At 52.7% G+C, this 27,794-nt stretch overlaps 2 protein-coding genes across 3 annotated transcripts; one reads left to right on the plus strand and one right to left on the minus strand.

The window, feature by feature from the left end:
* The first annotated feature begins 3,342 nt into the window (after positions 1–3,342).
* MIEN1 (migration and invasion enhancer 1) lies at positions 3,343–4,661 on the plus strand. Of its 2 annotated transcripts, XM_016202271.2 has the most exons (4): positions 3,343–3,431; positions 3,533–3,630; positions 4,049–4,125; positions 4,209–4,661. In XM_016202271.2, the coding sequence occupies exons 1-4, from the start codon at positions 3,343–3,345 to the stop codon at positions 4,290–4,292; spliced, it is 348 nt and encodes a 115-aa protein (XP_016057757.1). In that variant the 3' UTR covers positions 4,293–4,661. The 2 variants fall into 2 exon arrangements, with proteins under 2 accessions (XP_016057757.1, XP_016057756.2); XM_016202270.2 differs by having other exon boundaries at positions 4,049–4,661.
* Positions 4,662–5,166: 505 nt separating this feature from the next.
* ERBB2 (erb-b2 receptor tyrosine kinase 2) lies at positions 5,167–27,605 on the minus strand. The gene is made up of 27 exons (XM_087826141.1): positions 27,479–27,605; positions 21,007–21,158; positions 19,950–20,163; positions 19,453–19,587; positions 18,860–18,928; positions 18,558–18,673; positions 18,289–18,430; positions 17,555–17,674; positions 17,121–17,247; positions 15,286–15,359; positions 15,112–15,202; positions 14,695–14,894; positions 14,196–14,328; positions 14,019–14,109; positions 13,143–13,303; positions 11,129–11,176; positions 9,699–9,837; positions 9,489–9,611; positions 9,098–9,196; positions 8,639–8,824; positions 8,354–8,509; positions 8,165–8,240; positions 7,703–7,849; positions 7,246–7,343; positions 6,853–7,041; positions 6,314–6,566; positions 5,167–6,194 (listed from the first exon to the last, which is right to left on the minus strand). The coding sequence occupies exons 1-27, from the start codon at positions 27,549–27,551 to the stop codon at positions 5,824–5,826; spliced, it is 3,783 nt and encodes a 1,260-aa protein (XP_087682267.1). The 5' UTR covers positions 27,552–27,605; the 3' UTR covers positions 5,167–5,823.
* Between the last annotated feature and the right edge of the window lie 189 nt (positions 27,606–27,794).

Below are 27,794 nucleotides of genomic sequence, written 5' to 3' on the forward strand. Positions count from 1 at the left end.
TAATTCCTTCATTCATTCAATATTTGTTAAGTACCTACTATGCCAACCCCATGCTTGGTACTGGGGATTCAGTAGTGAGCAACAAAAACAAACCCCGCCCTTGTCCTTAAGCAGCCCGGTCAGGGAGACTGATGTTAATCGAAGGATCATACAAATAATAAGAAATGATAGGTGACAACTATGCTGGGAGAATGACTCACCCAGGGAGTTAGGTAAGACTTACTTCTCATGGAAGGGACAACTGAGCAGAGGGGAAGCTGTGTGGAGCAAGGAAATGGATGTGCAAGGTGTAGGGAAGGGCAAGTGCTTTGGACTCATCTGTGTTTTTCCAAGTGTGGCCTGTGACCTCCTGCCTCCAAATCTTCCTAGGCTTGTATGAAAAACAGATCCCTATGTTCCTCCCCACCTAATGAACCTGTCTCTGGGGCCAAGACCCAGGAATGTGTGGTATTGACAAGCCCTCAGGTGGTTGTTCTGTAAACCATGTTTAAGAGCCATCCATCCTGTCTGTCCAGATCTGCAGGAACTATGGGGAGAGGCCAGACCCTTCAGGGTCTATCTGGGCTTAAGTAGAGGCACAGAGGAGCAGGCAGATTTATATTTTGGAAAGATCACTCTGGATGTTGAAGGATAGGTTGGAGAGGGAAGCCAGACTCAGAGGGCTGAGAGCTGTAAGATTCTATTTATATGGATGTCTGGAGGGGGTGGAACTAGAGACAGAAAGCAGATCTCGGGGTGGGGAAGGGGGAGAGGAGTTGACAATAGGAGCACAGGGACTTGTGGGAGGTAATGGACTGTTGTGTATCTTGGTCCTGATGGTGGATATACAACTGTGTGTGTCAGGACTCACAGAAAGGTACACTCAAGAGGGTGAGTTTTACTGTGCATAAATTGTATCTGAAATTTTTTTAAATAAAAAGAAACAACAAAAATAAATAAATTTATAGATCAATGAAACAGAATCAAGAGTCCAAATATAAACCCTTACATTTCTGGTCAATTGATTTTTTAAAAAGTTACAAAAACCATTCAATGTGGGAAAGGATAGACTTTTCAATAAATGGTTCTGGGACAGTTGAATATCCTGACCTCACATAATGTACAAAAATTAATTCAAAATAGATTGACCTAAACATAAGAGCTAAAACTAAAAAATGTCTAGAAGAAACAATGGGAGAAAATCTCTATGACCTCGTATCTCAGGTACAACAGCAAAAGCACAAGTGACAAATGAAATATTGGTAAATTAGACTTCAAAATTTAAATTTTTTGCCCTTCAAAAGACACCACTAGGTCCCGCCAGTGTAGCTCAGTGATTGAGCATGGACCCATGAACCAGAAGGTCACAGATCCGATCCTCCCAGTCAGGGCTCTATCCTCAGTAGGGGTGTGCAGGAGGCAGCCAATAAATGTCTCTATTATGGATGTTTCTATCTCTCTCTCCATCTCCCTTCCTCTCTCTGAAATCAATAAAAACATTATATATATATATATATATATACACACACAATTCTTTTATATATATATAAGAAGACACCACTAAGAAAATTTTAAAAAACAACACAACTTGTCAAACACTGGGAGTAAATATTTGCAAATCGTATATCTGATTAGGAACTTTGTATCCAGTATATATAAAGAACTCTTACAAATCAATAATAGGCAAACAACCCAATTACAAATGGGCAAAATATTCTAGATGTTTTTCCAAATAAGATATATGAATGGCTAGTAAGCACATGTAAAGGTGCTCAACATTAGTTATTAGAGAAATACAAATTAAAACCAAAATGATATACCACCTCACACCCACCAGGATGGCTCTAATCAAAGGGACAGACAAGTGTTGACAAAGATACAGGAAAACAAATCCCATTGTTTCCCCATTGTTTCATATTGCTAGTGGGCATGTAAAATGGTACAGCCACTTTGAAAAAGTTTGGCAGTTTCTGAATAAGTTAAACATAAACTTATCATACAACCCAACAATTCTACTCCCAGGAATCTACCCAAGAGAAATGAAAATGCACATACAAACAAAGACACTTAACATGAACGTTCATAGCAGCATTAAAACAGCCAAAAACTGGAAACTCAAATGCCCATCAATTGGTATTGAATAGATAAACAAAAGGTGGCATATTCATACAATGGGATACTAAGCCACAAAAAGGAACAAACTACTGGTACATGTTACAGCATGGATGAACCTCAAAAACTTTATACTGAATGAAAGGAGCCAGAAGCAAAAGACCACATATTGTATCATTCCATTTAATATACGAAATGTCCAGAAAAGGCAAATTTATAGACAGAAAGCAGATGAGTGGTTGCCTAGGACTGGAGCTGAGAGCTGGATTGACTGCAAACAGGCAAGAGGAACCATTTGAGGTTGATGGAAATGTTCTGTAGCCATAGTTGCACAAATCTATAAATCATTGTTTTAAAATGAATGGTTTAAAGGTATGTAGAGTAGGTGACCTGTTAGTATACTATGGTGGGACTCCAGGGAGGGAAGAGGCAGCGAGACAGCCTCCATTTCTAGAGTAGCAAAATGGGAATAATGATGTCAGGCTGTAGTGAGGCTGGCATGACAGGAGATGCAGGAACTGGGTGCACGTGATAGGAACATAGAACCTAAGGAGTGAGAGTCCCAAAACTTCTGGTTCCCAAATGCAAGGGGAGAGGAGGTCACTGCCCCAGGCTGTATCAACAGTTTAGAGTTTAAGAGTCATAAATACTCGAGTGTGTGACTATGGGGTGGTTTAAAATGCCATCCATGCCCCACCGCGCGTGGCTCAGCGGTTGAGCGTGGACCTAGGATCCAGGCCATCAGGGTTCCATTCCCAGTCAAGGCACATGCCGGAGTTGCCGGCTGATCCCCAGTTGCAGGAGGCAGCCGATCAGTGACTCTCATCATCAGTTTCTAGCTCTCTCTCTCCCTCTCCTTTCCTCTCGCTGAAATCAATAAAAATATATTTAAATAAAATGCCATCCACATGTTAGAAAGAAATGGCAACTATTCCACACCATCGGTGGACCCCCAGCCCTGAGACCCCACTCTTCCTGGAAAGCGTCTTGCAGTTTAGGATATTTCATTAGATTAAATAAGGCCGTGAAGTCCAGCGGACACCAGGTGCAGGACAAGCGCAGGAGCTCGGAAGGAGGTCTGGACTCGTGCACCCAGCCCAGAGCCTTCTGACAAAGGGTAGGATCAAAACATAGCAGCAGCAGCCGCAGCCTGCAGGGGGCGCCCGGACGTAACGCGTGGCCCCGCCCCTTCACGTGCCCGCGGCGTCACGTAACACCCGGAAGCAGCGGCTGAAGCGGAGCCGGGCAGCAATGAGCGGGGACCTGGGGCCGACGTCTGCAGCGCCCCATCCTGGGGAGATCGAGCCGGGCAGCGGGGTCCGCATCGTGGTGGAGTACTGGTGAGCGGCTCCGGCCGGTGAGGTTCCGGTCCGGACGAGGGTGGGTCCACGGGCGGTCCCTAACCCGAAACCCCAGCGAACCCCAGGTATCGCCTCCCTAGTGAACCCTGCGGCTTCGAGGCGACCTACCTGGAGCTGGCGAGTGCCGTGAAGGAGCAGTATCCGGGCATCGAGATCGAGTCGCGCCTGGGGGGCACAGGTGAGGCCCGCGGAACACCTGCTGAGTCAGGGTTCTAAATCCCAGCCACACCGCTATCTCTGCCATTGGCTGCTTTAGTGACCAGCAGTATCTGGCATAGTGAAATGTCCAGACAGCTTGACTCCCCTTCCACAGTTGAGGGGGGTCACAGATGAATCCTGCAGGGAAAACCTGGCGAGACTGTAGTATAGATTTGGAGGGGAGGAAGCCCTTCGTTGAATTCAAAGAAAGGACACACATTTGACACCTTCGGTAGGTTCCTGTGACTTGACCCAGGCTTGGGAAATGGCTTAGAGAACAAGTCTAATGGGGCCTGTGGAGGACATGAAGGAGCCTGTGCAGAGTATGAGTGTGGAGGACCTCCTGACTTTTGCCTGTTCTCAGCGTACAGTTCATTCATTGGTTTATTTAATACCAGGGGCCTTTGAGATCGAGATCAATGGACAGCTGGTGTTCTCCAAGCTGGAGAATGGGGGCTTCCCTTATGAGAAAGATGTGAGTATTTGCAATGTTGGGAGTGCCCCTGGTTCACCGTGCCTCTGCAGTGTATCATCCCATTCCGTATCTCTGCCCTCTAGCTCATTGAGGCCATCCGAAGAGCCAGTAATGGAGAACCCCTAGAAAAGATCACCAACAGCCGTCCTCCCTGCGTCATCCTGTGACTACATGGGATTCCGGGTTCCTGCTCTGTTCTGGGATCCACGCGTTGGTCTCCCCTTTGGTCCTGCCGAGGGCTCCCCACTGCCTCTTTCCCCTCACTTAGCACCAGGTAGCTAAGAGACCCTAGCCTCCACTGTGCCCCTTTGGGTACAAGGAGGGAATAGAAACTTCTGTTGGCCTGGGGGGTGGGAGAGCCTCTCTATTGATACTACCACAGCTACCTTGTATACTCCTTCCCGGGATCAGTGTCCACAAAAGCCCTCGCTCCCAGCTCCAGCCTAGCCACGCCTATGAGGCCACTGTAGTTCTAATTTATTTTCTACTAGCCCCGGGCAATGTCAGCTATCGGCAATAAACTGGCACTACAAACACCTGTGCCAACTAGTGCGCATTATGTCCAGTCTGGGAGTATGGGGGGAGGAGCAGGGGGCGCAGAGAGGCCAGCCCAGCCTTAATACCACCAGAGTGGCTGTGCTGGGTGGGTGGGCTTTTTCTGGATAGCTACTTCTGGTTCAATGATCTCTCATAGCCAAGGCAAGGAAAATTGAGTCACACAGTAGACACTGCCTCTTCTTTCCTCCCGTCCCCCACCTATAAGGAAGAAATTAGCCCATTATGGTGGGTGGGTGGCCTTAGGAATTTGGGGTTTTTTCCTAAGCAAGAATGATTTGGTTGGCAAAGAGCTCTCAGATCAGAATCCCAACTCCCAGATCCCCCCCAACCCAAAAGCCAGGAAGATGGAAGATAGGTTCCTCATTCAAGCTTCCTAAAGATTACTAGTCACTCCCTCCAGGAAAAGATGAGTTGAGTGTAGGTTAGGAGGTGAGCAGTAAGGGATGGTACAGAGCTACCCCCAGACATAGGCTGATGCCCAGCTGTTTTCCAAAATATATTTTCAGATGGAGAAAGTGGGTATGGAGAAAGGACATCCCCAAACCCAGGGACCACCCCCCTTCCACAATACCCACTCTCCCCGAGTCCTTATTTCAGCTTTTTTTAAAAAAAAACAAAACACAAAAAACATAAGTAAAAACAAAACAAAAAAAGCACTCTGTACAAGGACTAGACCTGGGCACTACTGCTGTTCCCTTCTTTCTAGGGACAGAGCTAGGATTCAGAAACAGTCTGTGAATGGATTACTCTGGTCTAGACACTCCCTTCGGGCCTCTTCCCCTCCTAGGCCCAGCTTCTCTTAAGTCCTTCAGTGCCCGGGATCTGGAAGAAGAGAGCCAGGCTGGGCTGCTCCCTCAGGTGAAGAGACTGTGGCTGTGGCATCCATTGGACCCTAGTCTGCTGGGACAGGACTCCAAATTAATGAAGACTTCCTTCCCACTGCTGCCTCCTCTTCCAGCCAGGCTGGGCCCCTCTTAGCCACCTGGGAATTGGAATAGGAAGGAAGGTTCCTGGCATGGCAGGCTCCATTGGATATGGTCCAAGGGCCCTTGCCCCACATCATCCCGACACAGGCCGGAAGTCAGGCCTTCCCCACTCCCCGAGGGTTCAGCAGGGCCTAAGCAGACTTGGCCTTTTGGCTCATACTGGCACATCCAGGCCCAGGTACTCAGGGTTCTCTGCTGTAGGGGTCCCTTCAAAGGTGCTGGGTGGAGAGCCCCGCTCTGGTGGGTCCTGGTCCCAGTAATAGAGGTTGTCAAAGGCTGGGCTGAAGGCTGGAGGAGGGTGGGGCTCAGGGGCAGCCCTGCTGCGGGGTGCCAAGTACTCAGGGTTCTCCACGGCACCCCCAAAGGCAAAAACGTCTTTGACAACCCCGTTCTTCCCAGGGGAGAGAGTCTTGGGGGAGAGAGTCTTGGGCCTTTCCAGAGTGGCACTGGCAGATCGAGGAGGAGGCAGAGGGCCCTCCAGGGGTGAGGGGGGCTTCGGGCGAACCTCTGGCTGGTTCACATATTCTGAAAGGGCAAAAGAAGGGGGCTTGTTAGGGAAAGGAACCCATGTGTCCCAGCCACTACCACAGCCCCACAGTGGGCCCCCAACTCCCAATCTTTCAGCTCAAGCCTGGATTCCATACCTGGCTGGGGGCTGCAGGTCAGGGGGGCAACATAGCCATCAGTCTCGGAGGGCAGGGATACTGTGGGGTCCTCACTGTACCGCTGTAGAGGGCTGGGGTCATGTGGGGAGAGGCTCTGCAGTCCCTTGGCTGCCCCCACACCCAAGTCGCTGTCAAACACATCAGAGCCCGCCCCTTCGGAGGGTGCCAGTGGAGACTTGGGGGGCTCTTCCTCAGAGGGCTCTAGCCCCAGTGTCAGATCACCACCGCCACTCTGGGGACAAGAGAAAAGGTCATGATGGGGGTCATTCATGGATTTGAGATGGAGACTCTATGGGAGGTGACAGGGTCACAGGAGATAAAGAGAGGTTACCTTTGGCATGTGGCCCAGTCACCACGGGGAGAATGGGGACATGGGTTGGGAGGCAGTAGGAATCCGTAAGGAAAATGGGATCCCCATGAGAGGTGATGGTTGGGAGGTATATCAGAGAAAGGGACCCTAGTCCATTAGGGTTAGGAGAAGTAACCACACCCACCACAGTGTGGCCAAGAGAACTGACCCTGGTGGATGAGCTGCGATGCCTGCGGTGGGCTGTGCCCCCAGCACCCGGGGCAGGGTCTGGGCAGAAGAAGCCTTGCTGGGGTACCAGGTACTCCTCAGCATCCACCAGGTCCCCCATGTCGTCATCTTCCAGCAGTGATCGGTAGAAGGTGCTGTCCAAGGGGCTAGCAGGGCCCAAGTCCTCATTCTGGGGAGAAGGGAGACAGAGTGTGGCAGCCTCTCCCTGCCCAGGACTCAGCCTCCTGAGGAAGGCTCAGGGAGGGACAGAGGAATAATGAGTCCAGCAAGGGGCTGGGCTTGGTGGCCTGAGGACCCAGGCGTCATCTCCCTTTCCACCCTCTGTAGGGGAGTGCTTAGTTATAGGCAGGGATGTGGTAGGAAGGTCCAGTACCTGGATGACCACAAAGCGTTGGGGGTCCCTGGCCATGCGGGAGAATTCAGACACCAACTCCCGGAACCGAGGCCGACATTCAGAGTCAATCATCCAACCTGGGGGCAGGAGAAAGAAAGCTCAGGGCCACAGTCCCAGCAGCAGCCTGTGGACTGCCCTGCCCCCTCCCTCTCCAAGCTTATCTAGTGATTAGAGTCCAGGTACCAGAAACTTTGAGAATCTCTTGAAGTTTGCCCTTTTTATTTTGCATCTAAGTCTCTTTCTAGCTGGTTCTCTGGAGCTTCCCTGGACTGGTACTGTGAAAGGAAACTGAGACCTTTTGAGGCTCCTCTAACCACACTGAGGCCCCTGGGTCCACATACATTCTGCTCTTGGCCTCCTCCCGTGCCCCTTGTAGACGCTCTTCCCAGGACCTCCCACTCGTCCTCCAAAAAGCCAGCACAGCTCCACCACGTACATTTCACCATGATCATGTAGACGTCGATGGTGCAGATAGGGGGCTGGGGCAGCCGTTCCCCCTTCTCCAGTAGGTCAGGGATCTCCCGGGCTGGGATCCCATCGTAAGGCTTGGCCCCAAAAGTCATCAGCTCCCACACAGTCACACCTGGGCAGAGACAGGATCGAGATGGGGCAACAGAAGGAGCTTTAGTATATGAGCCCCAGGCTCTGTCCAGGAGCCAGGCACCATGGGGAAGACAGGGAGGGATGTGCTGCCAGAAGGCAGCAGCTACTTTTAGTCCCTCCCCAGCCCCTGGGACATGTATAGACCCTGACAGATTGAGTCCTGCAGCACCTCCCTTCCATCCCACATTTATGCTAAGGTATCTCCATTAATTCTCCTCATTCTTTCACCAACATCCCCGCCATGGACAGGACCATGGTTCCTCATCCACCCCTCCCAATGCTCCCTACCACGCACCATAGCTCCACACATCACTCTGGTGGGTGAACCGTCGGCGGAGAATGGACTCCAGCGCCATCCACTTGATGGGCACCTGGAAGAGCAGAGAAGAAGTCCTTGAACTGGGTATGCTGGGAGTGGCCATTCTCAGAGTTCTCCCAGGGCCCAGACCCCACTCCACCTTGCCTCACTCCACTCCCTCCTAACCTTGCCCCCATCCGCATGGTACTCTGTCTCATCAATGTCCAGTAGTCGAGCCAGCCCAAAGTCTGTGATCTTGACATGGTTGGGACTCTTGACCAGCACATTCCGGGCAGCCAGGTCCCTGTGCACGAGCCGCACGTCCTCCAAATAGCTCATTCCCTGGGATTGGAAGCATCTTTATTAATGATGCTCTGGCCACACTCTCCCAGGAAACCTGATCCTAGCCCTGCATGGGGGCAGGCTTGCTCCCAAGAGCACCCATAGAATCCAGACCTCCTTGGTGCATACCTTGGCAATCTGCACGCACCAGTTCAGCAGGTCCTGGGAGCCCAGGCGCCCGCGGTGTTCTCGGACGTGGTCTAGGAGGCAGCCATAGGGCATAAGCTGTGTCACCAGCTGCACCGTGGAGGTCAAGCAGATGCCCAGGAGGCGTGACACATATGGGGAGCCCACACCAGCCATCACATATGCTTCCTGGGGACAAGGGTACACACTAAGAGGGTGTGGAAGACCACAAACCCCAACCACCACACGCTGCTCCTGAGGGCCAAGGTGTGACTGGAACCCTCACTGGATCTGGCCCCATCTAAAAACCAGAACCACAGCCCACAGAATGGGGAGGTTAAGAGTCGAGGTTTGGGGATAACATAGTGTCTCCTCAAATCCCAGTGAAGAGGGGCCTAGATCCTGGACCTGCAACCAGGTGTCCCTCCTGTACTCCCAGCTGGGGATGTTGGAGGGACTTACATCCAGGATTTCTTTGTTGGCTTTAGGAGATGTGTTTTCCCTCAACACCTTGATGGCTACTGGGATCTTCACATTCTCCCCATCAGGGATCCAGATGCCCTGGGCAGAAAGAGGAGCATGTGAGCAGGAGACAGGCCAGCCAGATCCAACCTGCAGCCATCCACAAAGCCATCCTTTGTGGTCCCCACCCTTGAGCCAACCGCACAATTTAGGAACAACCTCACTATTTAGCCCCACACTCCAATCCCTTTCCCCTTGTTGGAGCCTCTATAACTGCCCTACTAAACACCGCCACCCCCAGCTCAGGGCTGCCTTCCCCAACAGAACCCTGGGCCACACACCAATGCATCCTCGGGGACCACCCACCCTGGACTTTGGTCCCACCCCTGACCTTGTAGACTGTGCCAAAGGCTCCGGATCCAAGCACCTTCACCTTCCTCAGCTCTGTCTCTTTGAGGATCCGCATCTGAGCCTGGTTGGGCATTGCTCCACTAGGTGTCAGCGGCTCCACCAGCTGGGGTGAGGGGGTGACCCTGCATCAGTGCCTGGGGAGCTGGGCTGCAGACCCCGAGCAGGTAGGGAGGCCCTCAGACCAGCTCACCTCCGTTTCCTGCAGCAGCCTCCGCATCGTGTACTTCCGGATCTTTTGCCGCCGCCTCCTGATTAGGATGCCGAGGACGATCCCCACAACCATGACCAGCAGAGTGCCCACCACGGCAGCAATGATGGATGTCACGGGGCTGCAGACAGGGGCCAAGGTCATGGGTTGGGGACCAATCTTGGGTAGAAGGGCTGAAGGGGCCCCATGGAGGGGCATGGTGTTTGGAAAGGGGATTTGGAAGGGTGACCCACAGGCTTCTATCCTCTCTTGACTATTTTAAAAACTCCCTTGGCTCCCTACTGCCTCCAGGATGGAATCCAAACTCCTTGCCGGGCATTCAAAGCTCTCACTACCCACATCTCCAAATTTTCTATGCTCTTACCCATGGCTCTAGCCCAGGATTCTCAAACTTCCTGACAAAAATCACTGAGCTTGTTAACGTGCACAAGTCTGGAGCCACACCCCCAGCAATTCTGATTGTGGTAATGGGGAGGGGCTCAGGAATGTGTACCCAGTGATTCCGATGTTCTAGCCAAGTTTTTCACCTATAGGTCATGATTTTCCACACCTCCCAACCTCTGCACATGGCGGTTACTTCTGCCTGGATCACCATTTCTCCATGGCATCATCTTTCAAGACTCAGCCTAGGAGAGATGACACTCCTGGGTGTTGACCCTCCATCATGTCCTCCTTGTCCCCTCCCGTGCTGGCACATTGCAGAACTCTAATGAATGCTTGTTTCATGGACAAATGATTGCCTAGGGCATACTCCAATCTTTTTCTCCCCCAAGCCCTTCCCCAAGCTCTCCACTGCCCAGAAACCAAGTCCAACCCTGTGGCCTGGTGGTGAGGGAGGGCCTATGCCCTCCAAATCCAGCTCGAACCTGACTCAGACTTCACCCTCTACTCCTTTCTCTGTGCTTACTTAACAGTGCACCACACCAGAACCTTCCAGCAAACAAATCCTAGATTTTTCCAATCCTTTCCTCACGATGCCACTTAGTTACCTTCCCCCTAATGCAAGTGACATACCTGCCCCTCTTTAAAGGCCTGGCTCAAATGCCACCTTCTCCTTGAAGCCTGCCTCCACCCCTGTTAAGAATTCACCATTCTCTCCCTCAGTGCTGCAGCTGCACTCTCTTCTCAATCTTCCTCAAGTACCAGGGTGCCCTAAGAGACATCTAGCTACTCAAGGGTGGGGAGGTACTGGGTATCTGTGCCGTCTTTTCCTGTTTCCCACCCCGCAAACATCCTGAGCAGGTCCTCCATCCACTTGTTGAAGTGAATTGGAAGGAGTATCAACAGTGGGAGAGTGGGCAGGAGAGGGACATGTGTCATGTCAGGAAACCCCCCCACTTCAGGGGTGACCATCCAGGGGCCAGTGGGGGACTGAGGGGCAATGTGGGACATGTCCTGGGGACCAAGCTGACCTGGCTCTCTGCTCTGCGGGGCAGCCTTTGTCATCCAGTTCCACACAGCTGCGGGAGAGAGAGTCCTGTCAACAAGGCTGGGAACCACCTCCTGGGCTCACTCCAGCCTCCCAGCAACCCCGGGGGTAGGTGTGGCTGTGTTATTATCCCCATGGACAAAGGCAGAAACTGGGCTCAAGGTCACCATCGATCTTTCCTCCACCCCACAAGGGGATCCCTTCCAGCCTACGAACCCATTCCCCCTGCTCCCCTGCACCTCCCTGTGGTGTGCCCTGTGGGGGTACCCAAAGGAGCACCAAGTCCAAAAGCTCAGCCGGGGAGTAAACTGGCACAACTTCTGAAGAGGACAGTTGGCAACACCCATTAAATAATGTCTGTGACACAGCAGTTCCATCTCTCAGGGTGTAGCCTAGATGCCCAAATGTGCACTAAAAACACCTCTCAGGATGTACCCCCAAAATGCCAACACTAGGGGGAGGGCCTGTATAAGATGTTCACTTGTACATAGAGCTCAAGTGCAATAAACTGAAAAAAAAAGGAGGGGAAAAAGGCCCTGGCTGGTTAGCTCAGTTAGCTCATATCCTCCTGATATGCCAAGGATGTGGGTTTGATTCCTAGTCAGGGCCCATACAAGAAGCAACCAATAAATGCATAAATAAGTGGAACAACAAATTGATGTTCCTCTCCCTTCCTCTCTCTCTAAAAAACAATCAATAGCCCTAGCTGGTTTGGCTCAATGGTTAGAGCGTTGGCCTGCAGGACTGAAGGGTTCTGGGTTCAATTCTGGCCAAGGGCATGTACCTCAGTTGTAGGCTGCATCCCAGGCCCTGATCTGGGTGCGTGCGGGAGGCAACCAATGGATGTGTCTCTCTCACATCAATGTTTCTCTCTCTCTCTCCCCCTTCCACTCTCTGAAAAGCAATGGAAAAAAATATCCTCAAATGAGGATAAAAATAAATAAAATTATCTTTAAAAAAAAAAAAGAGAAATAATAAAAAATTAAAAGAAAAAAAGAAAAGCTTAATCAATACCCCTCCAACAGGGGCATGGTTAAATAATATTACATCCACGCTACAGCTCAAGCAGTTCAAAAAGCTAGGGGGTAGATGCATGTGCACTTGCAAGAAAGGGTGTCTGAGGCACACAAAGCGGGGAGGGGTGCTGGACAAAGTGCAGAACAATATCCCAACTATGAACCCATTTACAATAAAAAAGCACACACAAAACCCAAAACTGATTATATATGAGTTGAACTATATGAAATTGCTGTTTTTGACCTACAAACCAGCAATCTCATATTGACTCAACCTAATATAAACGTAACATGTTTTTGTGAATGTGTAGAGAAGAGCCTGTGAGGATGCACACCAGAGTGAAGCCGGTGGTTCCCCAGCGAGGGGTGGAGGGAGGGGCAGGGAATGTTTATACTTCTATATTGCTGAATGTTTATCACAAGGATGTATTCACATATTTCATATATAATTAAAGACAACTATGTGAAAAAAATAAAAAGAATAGGGTATACCACTGTGGTAGGACATGAAAAAACATTGTAAGATTCTGTCAAGTGAAAAAAAGCCATTTGCAAATAATACATATGGTCTATGCTCCCATTTTGATTAAAAAGAAAGTTAGAATATAGACAGATAAAAACTGGAGAATAATAATATATATTAACATATATATTACATGTTATAATAATATATATTAGAATGCACAGATAAAAATAAAAAACTGGAGAGTATAACATGTTATAATAATATATATGTAAGTGTGTACACAGATAAAAATTAGAGGAAAAACACTACAAATTATTAACAGTGGGAATAGAACTGCTAGCAACACTATATTTTATGTTTTAATTAAAAAATTTTAACATGTTACTTTTGTGATCAGACACAAAAAAGTGAAAAACCAAGTCCCAGTGTAAGCAAAGGCAGAGGTGTCCCCTTTATAACTGCAGAGGCTCCTGGAACAAAGCCCTCGTTTCTGCAGAAAAGGCCCTCAGACTCACGAGTGGGTGCAGTTGATGGGGCACGGCTGGCATGTGCCCTCCTCATCTGGGAACTTCCAGATGGGCATGAAGGAGAGGTCAGGTTTCACACCACTGGGGCATCGAGCCACACAGAAAGGAGAGTCCTTGTAGTGGGCACAGGCCATACACTGGTCAGCCTCCTGGGAAGGGAGGAAGGATTTGTGGGGGGCTGACAGTAGGATCAGACACCTGGGCCCCCTTTGAGCTTCCGACTGCCACTCAGCGGCAGTTTTCACGCTGGTCCTGGGACAGCCTAGACCTGCTGTGTCTACTGCCCCTGCTCTTCACCCAGATCCATTCCCCCAACCCCCACTTCAAAGCTTGATCCCTGAGCTGGGGGCTTCAGATAAAGCACTGGAAGCCAAGGAAGGGAATTCATTACTTAAAGTATAACAGCAATAATAGCTAACATACAGAAAGCCTTTCCTGTGCTCAGGCACTGTGCCAAACCTTATTTTACATTAATTCTTACTCTACCCTAATAAGGCAGATACTAGGTATGATACTCATTTTACAAATGAGCTTGGAAGTAGGACCTGGATTTAAATCCAGGTAGTCTGATGCCTAAGTCCACAAGTCTAACCACCTTGGCACAGCCTCAGACAAGAACACAGGCTTCCCTGGGACTTGGCACAGTCTGAAGGGTCTCAGGGTCCACTACACAGTCCCCAGCATCGGAGGCTCCTTCCACCCTCCCGCTGTTCCACCCTCCTGCTGTTCCACCCTCCTGCTGTTCAGGTTTGAGCGAGGGGCTCTCTCCACAGACATTTTACCAGACTTGGCCAGGTCCCTGGCAATCTTCCCCAACCCACCCTTGCTTCCCTCCACCTAGCGCCAAGCCCACCAGCGCCTCACCGATCCTAAGCACGTCACTGAGCCATTCTGGGGCTGACACTCGGAGTGGCACGGCAGACAGTGCCTGTCCTTCACATACTCCCGGGGGAGCCTGTGAGAGGCGATGGCTGGTGAGGAGGTCTGGAAGGAGAGGAGCCCGTGCACCCCTCCGGCCGCCCCCTGCTCCACCCTGCATACCCCTGCAGTACTCGGCACTCCTCCACGCACTCCTGGCCCCGAAGGAACTGGCTGCAGTTGACACACTGGGTGGGCCCCGGACCCCAGCAGTGCCCGTGGGCGCACAGCGGGTAGCAGGCCAGGCCCTCACCCACTGCAGTGAGGAGGAAAGAGTCAGAGGGGACTCTTAAGGGAGGCTCGGGTCAAGTAAAGCAGGGGAAGGGGCTGTGGTGGTGGCTCTGGGTTGGAGGGGTGGGAATAGGGCTTGGGCAATGCAGGGAGAAAGAAGAGTCCTGAGGTTCCAGGAACAACAGAGAAAAGGGGAGGGAGGGATGCCAAGGCAGTGAGGCAGGACTCAGCCAGAAGCCATGCCAAGTGGTCAAGCCAGCCAGAGCTGTGTCAAGAGTGGCACACCAGGGCCGGGAAGTCTGCACAAGGCCCAGATTGCTGCTGGTAGGGGCCCATGGGCACTCCTGTGTGCTGGCAGACGGGGAGCAGGCAGCACTGGGCTCCTTCTTACCACACTCATCCTCTGGCCGGTTGGCACTGTGGAGCAGGGCCTGGTGAGGGTTCCGGAAGAGCTGGTCCCAGGGCACCGTGTGTACAAAGCAGAGGTGGGTGTTGCGGTGGATGAGGGCCAGCCCACTGCCCAGTTCCCGCAGCGAGCGCAGCCCCAGCGATCTGATGCCCAGCCCTTGCAGCGTCAGCGAGTAGGCACCACTGTGGGAGAGGAGCGCTCAGCTATAGAGTGGACAGTGCATTACTGACTCCTCCCGTCAGCCAAGGGCCGCCCTCACCTTCCTCCTGTCCCCAGCACGCTAGGAAAACTCCCACAGCAAGGCTGCCGCTGGAGCCCCTGGGGAACAGGAGGACCTACCATGCCCAGAGCTTCTCCCAGGCCTCCCCTCCCCATCAGGCACCCTCTCCAGATGCTCACTCATGCAGAACACGTCCCCGGATCACTTGCAGGTTCTGGAAGACACCGAGGTCAGGCAGGCTGTCTGGCCACGCTGAGATGTATAGGTAACCTGCAGGCACAGGGTGAGGCTAGGGTGTGAAGACAGGATGAGCCCCCCAGCCCTTCAGAGCAGGACACAGAGGCAGAGCCCACCTGTGATCTCCTCCAAGGTCTCAAACACTCTGAGCTGCTCAGGCTGTAGGGGGGCAGTGTTAGAGGCTGGGTCCCTAAAAAAGATGAGGAGAGGAGTCAGCAGGGCCAGGAAGGGGGTGAGCACAACCCCCAGGGCTGGCCCTGCACCCTCCCCACCCTCTCCTCTATTAATAACTTCACTTAAACCCTATGCTCAAGCCCGGCTGTTCCCATCTTGAGCTACAAAGCCCAGACCCTAGTTTGGCAGGATCTATCAAAACAGTATTTATATCCTTTGATCTAGAAATTCTACTTCTAGGAATGTGGCCTAGAGGGACACTGGCCTCTGAGGCACGTACAAGGCAGAACTGTTTGTAAAAGCGAAAATTGGAAATGACCTAAACACTCACCAGTAAATAGGAGAGCTGTTAAATATAATCTTGATCTCTCCAGACTGTAGACAAAAACTAACATCTGGGAGCACTAAGTATGTGCCGCTCACTGTTCTAAGAGCTCATGCATGTTAACTCATTCAAACTTTATACCCACTTTATGAGGTTGGGGCTACTTCTGCCCCCATTTTAAAGACGAGGAAACTAAGGCACAGCAAGGTCACATGACCAGTAAGTGGTAGAGCCAGGTTTCAAACCCAAGTGGTCTGGCTCCCAGTCCTGGGCCTTAGCTGCTATTCTTTGCTGCTGCTGCCTGCTCCACAGCTGTTAAAAGAATGAGGCAGAACTGTCCTGACCAGCTCCCCAATGGAAGGGGCAGACAATACTCACTGTATGCTCCCATTTACATAAACCAACCCCCTCCCCAGCACAATTACGAAAACTGTTTCTTGCCCTGGCTGGGAAGCCCAGTTGGTGAGAGCGTCGTCCTGACACACCAAGGTTGGGCACATGCAAGAATCAACCAATGAATGCATAAATGGGCAGAACAACAAAGTGATGTTTCTCTCTCTCTCTCTCTCTCTCAAAATCAATAAATTTAAAAAAATTTAAACTGTTTCTCTGTGCATATCTATGTGGGTATAAATGGTCTAGAAGAAGACACACAACCTGTTAACTGTCTCCTCTGGAAAGGGGAGTAAAGGTAGAAGACGTGTTGAAAGGGATTTTTTTTTATTGAACTATAATTCACACACAGTAAAGTGCACAGGTTTTTACTATACAGTTTGATGAGTTTTGACAAATGCACTCACTCACAGCTCCACCACCCAGTCGAGATACAGAACATTCCCATCATCCAAGAAATTTCCTTTGTGTGATTTTCCAGTCCCCCCACCCCAGGGCAACCACTGCTCTGACTGCTGTCGCCAGGGTGGTTCTGCCGGGCTGAGCTTCAGAAGGGAATCCCAGTGTGGACTCTCTTGACTGGCTTATTTTGCTTTAACATCATGCTTTTGAGACTCATGTTGTGTGTATCAGTTTGTTTCTTTTTGTTACTGAGAATTTCATTATATGGATAGAATGAATTGTACGGAAGAATTGTAGGGAATCATCTATTCTTTCACCTATTGATACACATTTGTGTTATTTCCAGTTTGGGACTCTTAGGAATAAAGCTACTATGAATTCAAGGAGAACGTAACTCTATCTGGATGGCTTGGCCTCCATACAAGTGCACGTTCACGGATAACATGTCATTTATGGAAATGACGCCCCTCCCAGGAGTCCCTGCTCCCTCTGGTTTCCCACCTGCTTTCTCTAAATTCCTGGCCTCCCACCTCTATCTCCTGCCTGCCCCCCCCTCCCCCCTCCCCCAGATGCTGCCACTTCTGGGTCTTCAGGAATCAGTGACTGCCCTGATACTGTCTCAGACCATTACGCCTGCCCTTAACTCAGCATCCTTACCCCTCAAAGCTCTCTGGCAGAAATGCCAGGCTCCCAAAGATCTTCTTGCAGCCGGCAAACTCCTGGATATTGGCACTGGTGACCGCCCTCACCTCCCGCAGGTGTTCCATGCCCAGACCATAGCACACTGTGGGGAGTGGGGCAGGTGGTAGAGGGGCCATCTCAGCCCCCACATTGGCACTGATCAGCCCCTACATGGAGCATCACGAACTCAAACTCTTGGGTCCTGTCCACAGTCCCTCCTAGGGCCACATGCCCCCTCCCCACACTTGCAAGATATGGGGGAGCTTGTGGGAATGATCTGGGGAGGGGCAGGGGCAGACAAGGCCTGAGTCCCGGGAAGGTCTGAGGAAGGGTGGGACAGTGGGCGAGGCCAGGCTGGGTGTGAGGAAGGACAGGAACCGCAGCATGGTTTGGGGGGTGGCAGTGGATACCTCGGGCACAGGGCTTGCTGCATTTCTCACACCGCTGTGTTCCATCCTCAGCTGTCACCTCTTGGTTGTTCAGGGGACAGACCAGGGTGCAGGATCCCACATCCGTTGACAGGTAGTTGTCTGAGGAGACCAGGACTGTGTGTCCACATGCCCCAGCCCTTCACACCCCACCATGAGCAGTGTCACCGTGTGCAAGTGGTATAAAAAGAATGACATCCGCCAGTACTGAAATGTCCCTACAATAGGTCTGAGCAGTTACCATTCAGTTACTCCTTACAGCAAACCCATGCAACAGACACAGTGAGAGTCCCATTTTGCTAAACAGGAAACCAAAGCACAACTTTATGTAAATTACTCAAGATCATTGTGCTAGTGAGTGGAAGAGCCAGGATTTGAACTCATTCAAACTTTATAACCACTTTATGAGGTTGGGACTATTATTGTACCCATTTTAGAGATGAGGGAACTGAGACATAGTAGGGTCATATGACCAGTTAGCAGCAGAGCCAGGTTTCAAACCCAGGCAGTCTGGCTGCCGAGCCTGAGCTCTTAGCTTCTACTCTTTGCTGCTGCCACCTGCTTCAAAGCTGTTGAAAAAACAATGCAGCTGGACAGGAACCATCATGGCCAGCTCTCCAAAGCAAAGGGCAGACCATACTTACAATATGCTCTCATTTACATAAACTAACCTCCCCAGCAGAATTACTAAAACAATGTTTCTCCCTGGCACTCACAGGGACAGGTGGTCACACAGCTGGCACCAAAGGTGTAACGACCCTCTGGGTTGGGCATGGACTCAAAGGTATCCGTGTTGTAGATGACCAGGGCTGGGCAGTGCAGCTCACAGATGCCACTGTGGTTGAAGTGGAGGCAGGCCTGGGGGGGACAGGCAGCTGGTAGTCACTGGGCTATTTTTCCTTGATGTGCCAGGGGCAATAGGGCAGTGCCAGACTGGGTGCCCCTTCCCTAGCTCCCCGAGGGGTGGGGCTCAGTGGGCACATACCAGGCAGTCAGAGTGCTTGGGGCCCGTGCAACCAGCAGCACACTGCTCATGGCAGCAGTCGGTGGGCTTCGGGCCCTTGCAGCGGGCACAGCCACTGGCACACACAGTTTGAGTCACTGTCAGGCAAACAGCAGGATGAGGGCTGGGTGGCCACCCAGACACCAGACCCTCACCAGCATCACCTTCTGAGGAAGATTCCCTGCCCCAGGGAACACACCTGAAGCCTTGTAGCCCACTCCTCCCCTGTCACCTTTATTCCACCTGGCCCTGGCCCCCAAATTCTGTGCCTTCCTAAGACTCACAGTTCTGACAATCCTTGGAACTTTCTCCCCAGCAGCGGGAGGCTTCACAAGCTGGAGAACAGGGTTGGCCTGGGGAGAGAACAGAGAGACAGTGAGAAAGACAGAGACCAAGAGGCACAATGCACAGTGAGGGTGAGACCTAGGCAAGCAAAGGGGACTCCAACACAGGGACACAATCAAGAAACAGAGGGAGCTGGGTTAGTGTGGCTTAGCGGTTGAGCATCAACCTAGGATCCAGGAGATCCCAGTTCGATTCCCAGTCAGGGCACAGGCCTGGGTTGCGAGCTCGATTCCCAGTGGGCGGCATGCAGGAGGCAACTAATCAGTGACGACTCTCTCATCATTGATGTTTCTATCTCTCTCTCTCCTTTTCCCTTCCTCTCTCTGAAATCAATAAAAATATATTTTTTAAAAAAAGAAACAGAGGGAGACAGGACAGAGGGCCAGAAAGATTAAGAGACACAGAGATACCAGGAGGCATCAGGAAAGAGGAAATGGGTGGTGTTAGTGCCAGGGTTGGGGGACGTAACCAGGAGTTGGGGCAGGGGCTATCTGAGAGAGAAGAGGCTGTAGGCAGGGAAAAGCATGCTTACAGGCCCGGGAGCGGTTGGTGTCTATCTTCATGAGGGCCAACTGGTTGTTCTTGTGGAAGATGTCCTTCCACAAAATCGTGTCCTGGTGGCAGAGCTGCGGGTTCTGCTGGATCGAGACCCCTCCCTTCAGGATCTCTGTGGGATGGACAATAACCAGGGGTCTGTCAACTTCTGCACACACTCCAGCCTTCTAAAAGGGGAGTAGGCTTCTTAAACACACCCCAGGGTCCCCAGGGAACAGAGAAGACATGTGTACTCAGCCAAGAAGTAGGCAAAACCCACCCAGCATCCTAATTATCAAACTGTGTGGGCTGGAACAAGCTGTGACTCCCGGGAATAAGGGAAATCTTGTTTTAATCTTCACGAGGGCAACTTTCCTAGCTCCACCTGCATCCATCCAGAAGGGATGCAAGTTCTAATTTACACAAAGCCTCCCCATGGCTACCAGAGGCCCCAATCAGCTGTCAAGAACCAGATTTCAGGGATGAGATGACCACCTGTGAGGCTTCGAAGCTGCAGCTCCCGCAGCCCTCCTGGGGCAGCCCCTGCAACAGGGGTGGCACCGTCCAGCAGGTCTCCGTTGTTCAGCACGGCCAGAGCATAGTTGTCCTCAAAGAGTTGGGTGCCTCGTATGATTCGCAGCCTTTGCAGTGGGACCTGTCTCACTTGGTTGTAAGCGATGAGCACGTAGCCCTGCACCTCCTGGATATCCTGGGAGGGCACAGGGCAGGCTAGGGCTGAGGCAGGCCTGGGCCCTAGAACACTACCACCCTCCAGGGCCTCCTCAGGGTTACCCAGTGCTTGGAGATCATGGGCAAGGCCCCTATCCCCTGAGCAGTCCTGATCTCTTCGTGTGTAAAATGGAAATCAAGGCCACTCCCCACCTCCCCAAACCAGATTCTGTATGATCAAGAAAGATAATGGGGAGGGGAGCACTTTGTGAGCTGTAAGCAAATGCCCCACCCTCTCCGCATCTCAGTTTCTTCAACTATAAAAGGAAAGGCCTGGACAAGATGACACCTGCTCATTGCATACATGACCCTACTGCAGGGCACCATGGAAATAGCTCAGCAGGCTGGTTTCCACTCTCCTGCTCATGACCCTTTCACATACATTTCCCATTTTTCTTCAAAATGGGCCCCCTGGGGGAGTGAAAGCATGCCTATTGCTCCCAATATACAGATAAGAAAACTGAGACCCATTGAAGACAAGAACCTAGACCACATTCACATAGTTTGTCAGTGGCAGAACTGACCCTGGAACCCATATCTCCCAACAGTCCTTTCACTATACCAGGTGGGAGAGGGACAGTGGCTGGGCAGTTGAACAGGGGGAGGTGATCATGCTGGCAAGAAAGCAAAAATTTAGCAAAGGGAGAGATGCATTCCACCTAGAGATGTCCATGGCCAACCAGGCTATAAAGAGGTAATCAACTGGTCTTGCATTAGAATGGATAGGGGTTAGACGTCAAAAAGGACTTCCAGTTGAGGAACCATGAGAGGAAATATAGGCCCAGCTGGAGGTAGGGACTGGCTGGGTTGCCAGGGCTCTCACCTGTAGAAAGAAGAGACTGGCATTGGCAGGCAGGTAGGTGAGCTCCAGGTTACCCTGCACCACCTGACAGCCCTGGTAGAGGTGGCGCAGCATGTCCAGGTGGGTCTCAGGACTGGCTGGGAGCTGCAGCTTCATGTCTGTGCCGGTGCACACTGGCAGGAGGGAGGAGGCGGGTCAGAGGGCACTGTCCAGTGAGCTTCTCCAACCCAGCTGCCTCTTCCACACTCACTCCCCAGAGTCATGCCATCTTGGACAGCAAGGACCCCTCCTCCTATGTCCTTTGCACCTGCTGAAGGTGCAACAGCAAAATAAAGTTTGCCAGTTTGGGAAGAGGAGGGAAATCAGGGGAGAGACTCTGTCTGACTCAGCCCATTCTGAACACCCAGAGGGGGCCCTACTGTGCCAGCCCTAGGGAGTTTGCCCTCCCAATCCAGGGGGTTGGCTGCAAAGAAAGCCTCTCTTTGTCCCAAACCCACGACTCAGGGCCAAGGGGTAAAAAATCCCCCGAGAGGTGATGATGAATCATGAACCCTCTGGATACCCCCTTATCCCTCTCCCAAGCGAACAAACTCAGGGTATTCTCCCCACCCCGTTCCAGCACCACCCACATGCCAACCTCCTGGCAAGGGATACCCACCCCCACAATGCCACCCAGAAAGTGGGGAAGGAGGGTCAGCTGGAGTCATAGTAGGAACATGGAGACCACCAGCAACCTCTAGAATTCCCCTAGGCAGAGACAAAGAGTATCAGACCCCATCTATGGGCATCCGGACCCAGGCTGCAGATCCTGGGCCAGAATGATGCCTACTCAGAAGGCTCCTACTCTGGTACCTCACCCTTGCCACCTCCTCAGGGCAAGACTCCAGAAGTAGCTGGCAGAATCTATGCCACGAAACTCCTGCCACAAGAGCACTACGTCAGCCCTGTGTACCTGCCCAGTGCCAACTATCAGCCAAGGGACATCAAGATGAACTGCCCCCAGGCCCACCTGGACCCTAGCTGGTTGTCCCTGAAACCAGAAATACCCACAAAGCCCAGAAATATAGGAAGGGTATACTATCCCCGGTGAGGGGGCACTGGGGGCAGCAGCTGGCACAATGCCTGCTAGCAAGGGAGAGATTAAACTGTCCAGTTGAACTTGTTTTTCTGCTCTGGTGAGAAGATGAATCACCTGGTGTTTCTTGCCCAGGAGGGCGTGCCAGGGGGTGGGGGGGGGGGTGGAGGGCACCTCCAGGTACACAGGCCCACAGGTGCCTGAGCTGCCCGGAATGCCTGCTGGTCCCCACTCCACCTCCCATGGACTACGTGCAGATTCAGAGGGACAGCACAGTGGCTGACCTCAAGGTCTGACCCCAGGGCTCCTGCTCTCCCAGAAACTTGGAGCTGGAGATGAAATCATGGGAGGAGGGGGGGAGGCAGTAATAAGAAATACCCCCTGCCTCCAGAAAGCTGGGGAAAGGTTTGTGGGGCAGGCCACCCACCACCCCCCCCCACCACCCCCACCACCACCCCCCGGTTATTTCCTGGGCCTCCTAGTAACATCCAGAGTGGTCTGTGTTTCCACCCCTCTGGGCAGACAGCGAAGGAAGCAAACAGGGAGGAAGGGGAGGGCCTAGAAATAGAATCAAGGGTCCCTGCCCCCAGGCTCCCAAAAGAAACAGGAGCCGGGGGTGGCAGGCCAGGCCCAAAATAACGCCCCGCTGCAAGGACCTCCCCCTCGGCCTCCGCAGCTTCAGCTGCTTTGTAGTCACAGCTGTCTCTAGGCCCAGACCCCAAGGCCCTGGCCCAAGCCCGGGAAAGGGACCAGCAGAGCTGGGGCAGGGGCTGTCTCCACCCCCTGTAGCCCTGTGCTGCTTCCGAAGGACACCAGCTGTGGCAGCCAGGCAATAGGAAAACAACAACAATGGAACACTGGGGGCAGCTGTATTAACTGAGGGCCTACTGTGTGCTCAGTAGGCATTCTGGGTGGAGTGTCACAACATCCTGCAGAGGCTGGGACTGAGACCCCTATTTTGCAAAGAAGGAAACTGAGGCTGACAGGGGTTATTCTCCCAAGATGATAAAGCCTGTGAGAGGCAGGATTAAACTCAAGTCTGTCTGACTTCAGATTCTACATTTCTTCCACTAGGCCTAACTGCACACACAGATTCACCCCACACAAACATAAATACACACCAACTCTACTGATGCCACAGAGAAACATTACAAGTGCTGGGTAGGGCAGAATGGCTGGGCTGGGCAGGAGGAGCAGAAAGAGTAGCAGCCCCGCCCCACTAGCGAATTCGTTTGTGGCTCATTTGAGTCTGATTAAGACTTTTTAAGTGTTTGCAACAGGTGGTAAAATTGGTGCCCCGAGACCCACTCCCAGTGAGCTGAAAGCTTGTGTGCTAATCCCCACAAGCACGCACGAACCTGATATGAAGCCAAAAAGGCCTTAATACCTCCCTTACCTCCACCTCCCTGCCCTTCACCCCATCCTTCCTCCTCCTCCTCCTCCTCCCCCATTTCCTCACCAGTTCCTCACTCCTCATTCCTCTTTCCTGGGGGGGGGGGTGTAGGAGGTCCTTTTCCATACAGCTGCCCCTTAGGAGCCACAATTAGAGCAGGGAATACAGTGAGCACTGGTTGTTTGCTGATTGAATGAAAGAGTGAATGAATGAGTGAATGAGTGAAGTCCAATCAAGTCTCCAAACCAAAAGGGACCAGTTGAGGTCATGGTGTCCATCCCACTGCTGAGAAGCTGGTCATGGTCCTTCCCTTATGTCCCTCCAACTAAACTTCAGTGGTCAGGATTTGATCGCAGCTCTGGGGGTGCTCTCAAATGGGTTTTCTCCTTCCCGCCAGCCTTCAGGCCCAGTTGCTTCTCTTGCTCACCAGCCAATACCTCCTTTGGTTTCCATGAACACTACCTGCATTCCCAAAGCTCACCTCCCCTAGACCCACCCACCACACACCCGGTGATCAGGCAGATGGGGGCCTGGGTTCAGGGTCATCAGACCAGAACCCAGCTGGGCCACTCTGTGACCTTGAGTCCTGGACCTCATCTCTATGCCCAGCAGAGCCTGTGACTTAGTAGGCACTCAGTGAACATTTACCGACCTGAACTTGGGCTACAAAGAGGGAATAAAAAAATAAGAACCCTTCCTCTCTGCAGAGAAGTTGAACGAGTTAAATGAGAGAGTGAATAAAGAGCAGTCTGTAAACATGACAAGGCTTGGTAAACAGAGCGGGGGCAACACAAACATTGGCTATAACTCTCCTACTCCTTGAGATAGAGCACGCCCCTCCCCCTACTTCCACTCTCTCCCCAGGGGTAGACAGGAAAGGTGGCCTAGCAAAAGATGGAGGTTTCACCCCAGAGGGGCTTCCCACAGGCAGAGGGCGGGGATCTCTTTCCAGATCATTCCAGCTCCCAGGGACAGACACAACTACCTGGGCCCTACACCAGCTTCCCCAGCCCCAGCCCCAGCCCCACACTGGTCCCTCTTGTTTCTAATCCATCTGTCCGCTTCCCCACAGCCCTGCAGGTCCCACTGGCCTCCACCCCACTCCTGCCTTCAGTCCCCTGCCATTCCAGGAGGGCCCAAGAAGAAGGCAGACATGAGGTGGACAGGGAAAGATGACTCCAAAGCCAAGAGGTGCCTGGGGCATGAGGGATGCCCCATTCAGCCCCACTTTCTATAGCCTAGATAAGGAAGGTCATTCACCCCAGTAACAGAGTAGCACCTCTACCCCAGTCTGGCCACCTGGCTGCCCCTGAGGCTTTGCTCAACTCATTCCTGTTAAATGGAGTAAGACTGGTCAACTCTTAATACCTCCTCACCAGAGTCCAAAAATGCCCTGGACATTACTGGGTGGCTGGGAAGCCTTGGATAAGTCACTTCATTTCTTTTGACCTTCAGTTTTCCCCTTTGTGCAGCTACTTCACAGGATTGTTGCAAAGATGAAACCGAACTATCTATGAATAAGAACCTGGCATATACGGAGCAGGCTGTACAACTTCGAAAAGCTGAGGCAAGGGAAGTTCATGTAGCAGGAGTACGGGTAATTTCCAACCAAGAGAAGAGAAAAAGTGCTTTGTATTTGGAAGCAACAGTATTTTCTCTTTCCCTATCTTTTCAATTGTTTTCTTGTGAATATTGAAATGAGGTTACTTTCCCTTAGTAAACAGAAGGAAGGAGAGTATTGAGAGACTCATACAGAAATTAAATATGAGCTCTGCAAGATAAAAAGAATGTGTTTGTTGCACTTCACAAAACCTGGTCCTCTGAGAGAGTATCTCAGCAAAATCCTGGGTCTTCCCGAAGCTCTCCTTCCCCCCACATTCCTACCCCAGCCTGCAGTACTGAGATGTAATGGGGGTGGCCAGAGGCAGCTGGGTGGGATACTGCCATTTTAACCATTCCCTGCACAACATACCCAACATCTCTCTCTGCACCCAGCAGGAGTGCGGAAGACTGGAGACCCCAGTCATCGGAGAACGGACCCCTCAGATCCCAGCACAGAAGCGCCCAGCCACTCCCCACCTGCTCAACTCCCAGACCCAGGTGAGGAGGACAACAGCTCTGTCTGATAGCCCAGCCTGTCTCACCCTTCTCAGGAGGTCAGAGGTGAAGATGCCAGCCTGGGAAACAGGAAGGGGAAGGATGGGCTCAAAGGAGAGGAGCCTCCCACCTCAGAGAGAAGGCGTGGGGCCACCTCCCGCTGTTTACGGCAGAGCTGGCCCAGCACCTTGAGGGAGTTCCTTGAGAGGGCAGAGTTCAACTAAGTCCCCAAGTCAGCAAAGAGAGACTGTTTAGCAACACACAGCGCAGACACAAACACACAGACCACACAATTCAAGAACACCCTGGCATAGAGGCCCCTCATATCACAGCTAGCTCTGACAGAGGGGCCCTCCAGCAACACAGACAAGATGACACCACCCCTTCTCCCGGCTCCATGACCTATGGAGACCACCCACCACTCCCAGAACGCTCTCAGTGTCTTCCCCACCACCTGGTGATGCAGGGAGCAGTGTCTCCTATTGCTCAAGGTGGATTAACCCTGATTTCAAATGTGTGGTTGGGGGTCATTCTGCCGAACCTCTTCAAGCCCAGGTTTTCACCTGGAGATGGGAATACCAGAAGGACCTCTCTCACAGGATGGTTCTGAGGATTAAAAGAGGGAACACCCGCAAAACCTCGTGTGAGAGCTTGGCACAGAACATATTTCCAGGTTTAATCGGTATTGCATACAGATGGACACCGGGCAGGACACTGTCCTCCCCCTGTCACCCTTCTCTACACACAACAGAGGGAAAAGGCAGGACAACCGGGCCCTCTGCATAGCCGCACCAGGTCCTCTCTCTAAGCCTCCCCTGACCAAGTGCCCAGGTATCCCTCCTGCACAACTCTGCACAACTCTCCCACTTCATGCCGCCCACCGTGCCGCCGGTGCTCTCCCCGAAGTCACAAAGCACACAGTCCCCGAGCTGGCCCTAAAGAAACTTGTTCAAAACAAACGTCTCGCCCTCCCCCACCCGAGACTCCAGCGGGAGGCGACTCCTCCACCCGACTGGTCACCCTCTCCTCGGGGCTCAGGCTGGGCAGGTTGCTTTCCCACCTCCCCCTCCACGCCCAGATCTTGCCTCAAGCAGCAGTAACTAAACCCAGTCGGCCGAGGAGAGGCGGGGAGGGGGGAGGGAGGCCGGGGCTGGAGGGACCCCCGAGAAATCCAGCCCAGTCCAGTCCGGAGGCGGAGGCTGCCAACTGGAAAGGCTTTGAGAAAGCGGAGGGGGCTCAACAAGAGGGAACCCCCCCACACACCGCAAACACACCACACACACACACCCCACACACACCACACACACACCACACCAATCCCCCTTACCCCCCCACACCCCACACACACACACCCCACACAAATCCCCCTTACCCCCCCACACCACACACACACACACCACACACACACCACACAAATCCCCCTTACCCCCCCACACCCCCCCCACACACACCCCACACAAATCCCCCTTACCCCCCCACACCCCCCCCCACACACACCCCACACAAATCCCCCTTACCCCCCCACACCCCCCACACACACACACCCCACACAAATCCCCCTTACCCCCCCACATACCATAGAAACCCCCTCACATCCCCCCACACACACCCCCACACACACCGTGCAATACACCCTTTCAGGGAAACTTTCTGAACAATTTCAGAGAACTTTTTGACAAGTTCCCGGAGCGGTCGCGGAGTCTGGAAAGCGCCGGTGTCCCGAATGGGACCTCGAGAGGCGCTTCTCGCCGTAACTGCCCCCCGCCCCGCCTTCTTTTGCCCCCTCCCCGCCGAGAGCCCGCGGCCCCGAGCGCCGGGACAGTCCGAAACTCGCCGGCACGGCCCCCTCCGCCCGCCCGGGGATTTCGGCGGGGGTCCCAGGCTGCAGGGTCCCGTCGCGGCTCCCTGCCCTCCCCACCCTGGCTCACCTTGGGTGCCCGCGGCTCCGGGGGGCAGGAGGGCGAGGAGGAGCCCCCAGCGGTACCAGGCCGCCAGCTCCATTGTCCTCACTGCGGCTCGGGTCCCATGGCTCCGGCTGGACCAGGCTGGGGGGCGGCGGGCGGAGGGGCCGGGCGCTCCGCGCAGAAAGGGCTCCCCGCGAAGGGGCGGGCAGCTGCCTCGGGGGTGGGGGCTCTCGTCGGCTCTCAGGGCACGATGCGGGGAATCTCAGCTCCACAACTTCATTCTTGTACTTCCTCGAGGCAGCCCTCCTCCTACACCGCCTCCTCCTCCCGTGATTGGGAG

The sequence above is a fragment of the Miniopterus natalensis genome, chromosome 17 (assembly GCF_054644295.1).
Source record: "Miniopterus natalensis isolate mMinNat1 chromosome 17, mMinNat1.hap1, whole genome shotgun sequence".
NCBI lineage: Eukaryota > Metazoa > Chordata > Mammalia > Chiroptera > Miniopteridae > Miniopterus > Miniopterus natalensis.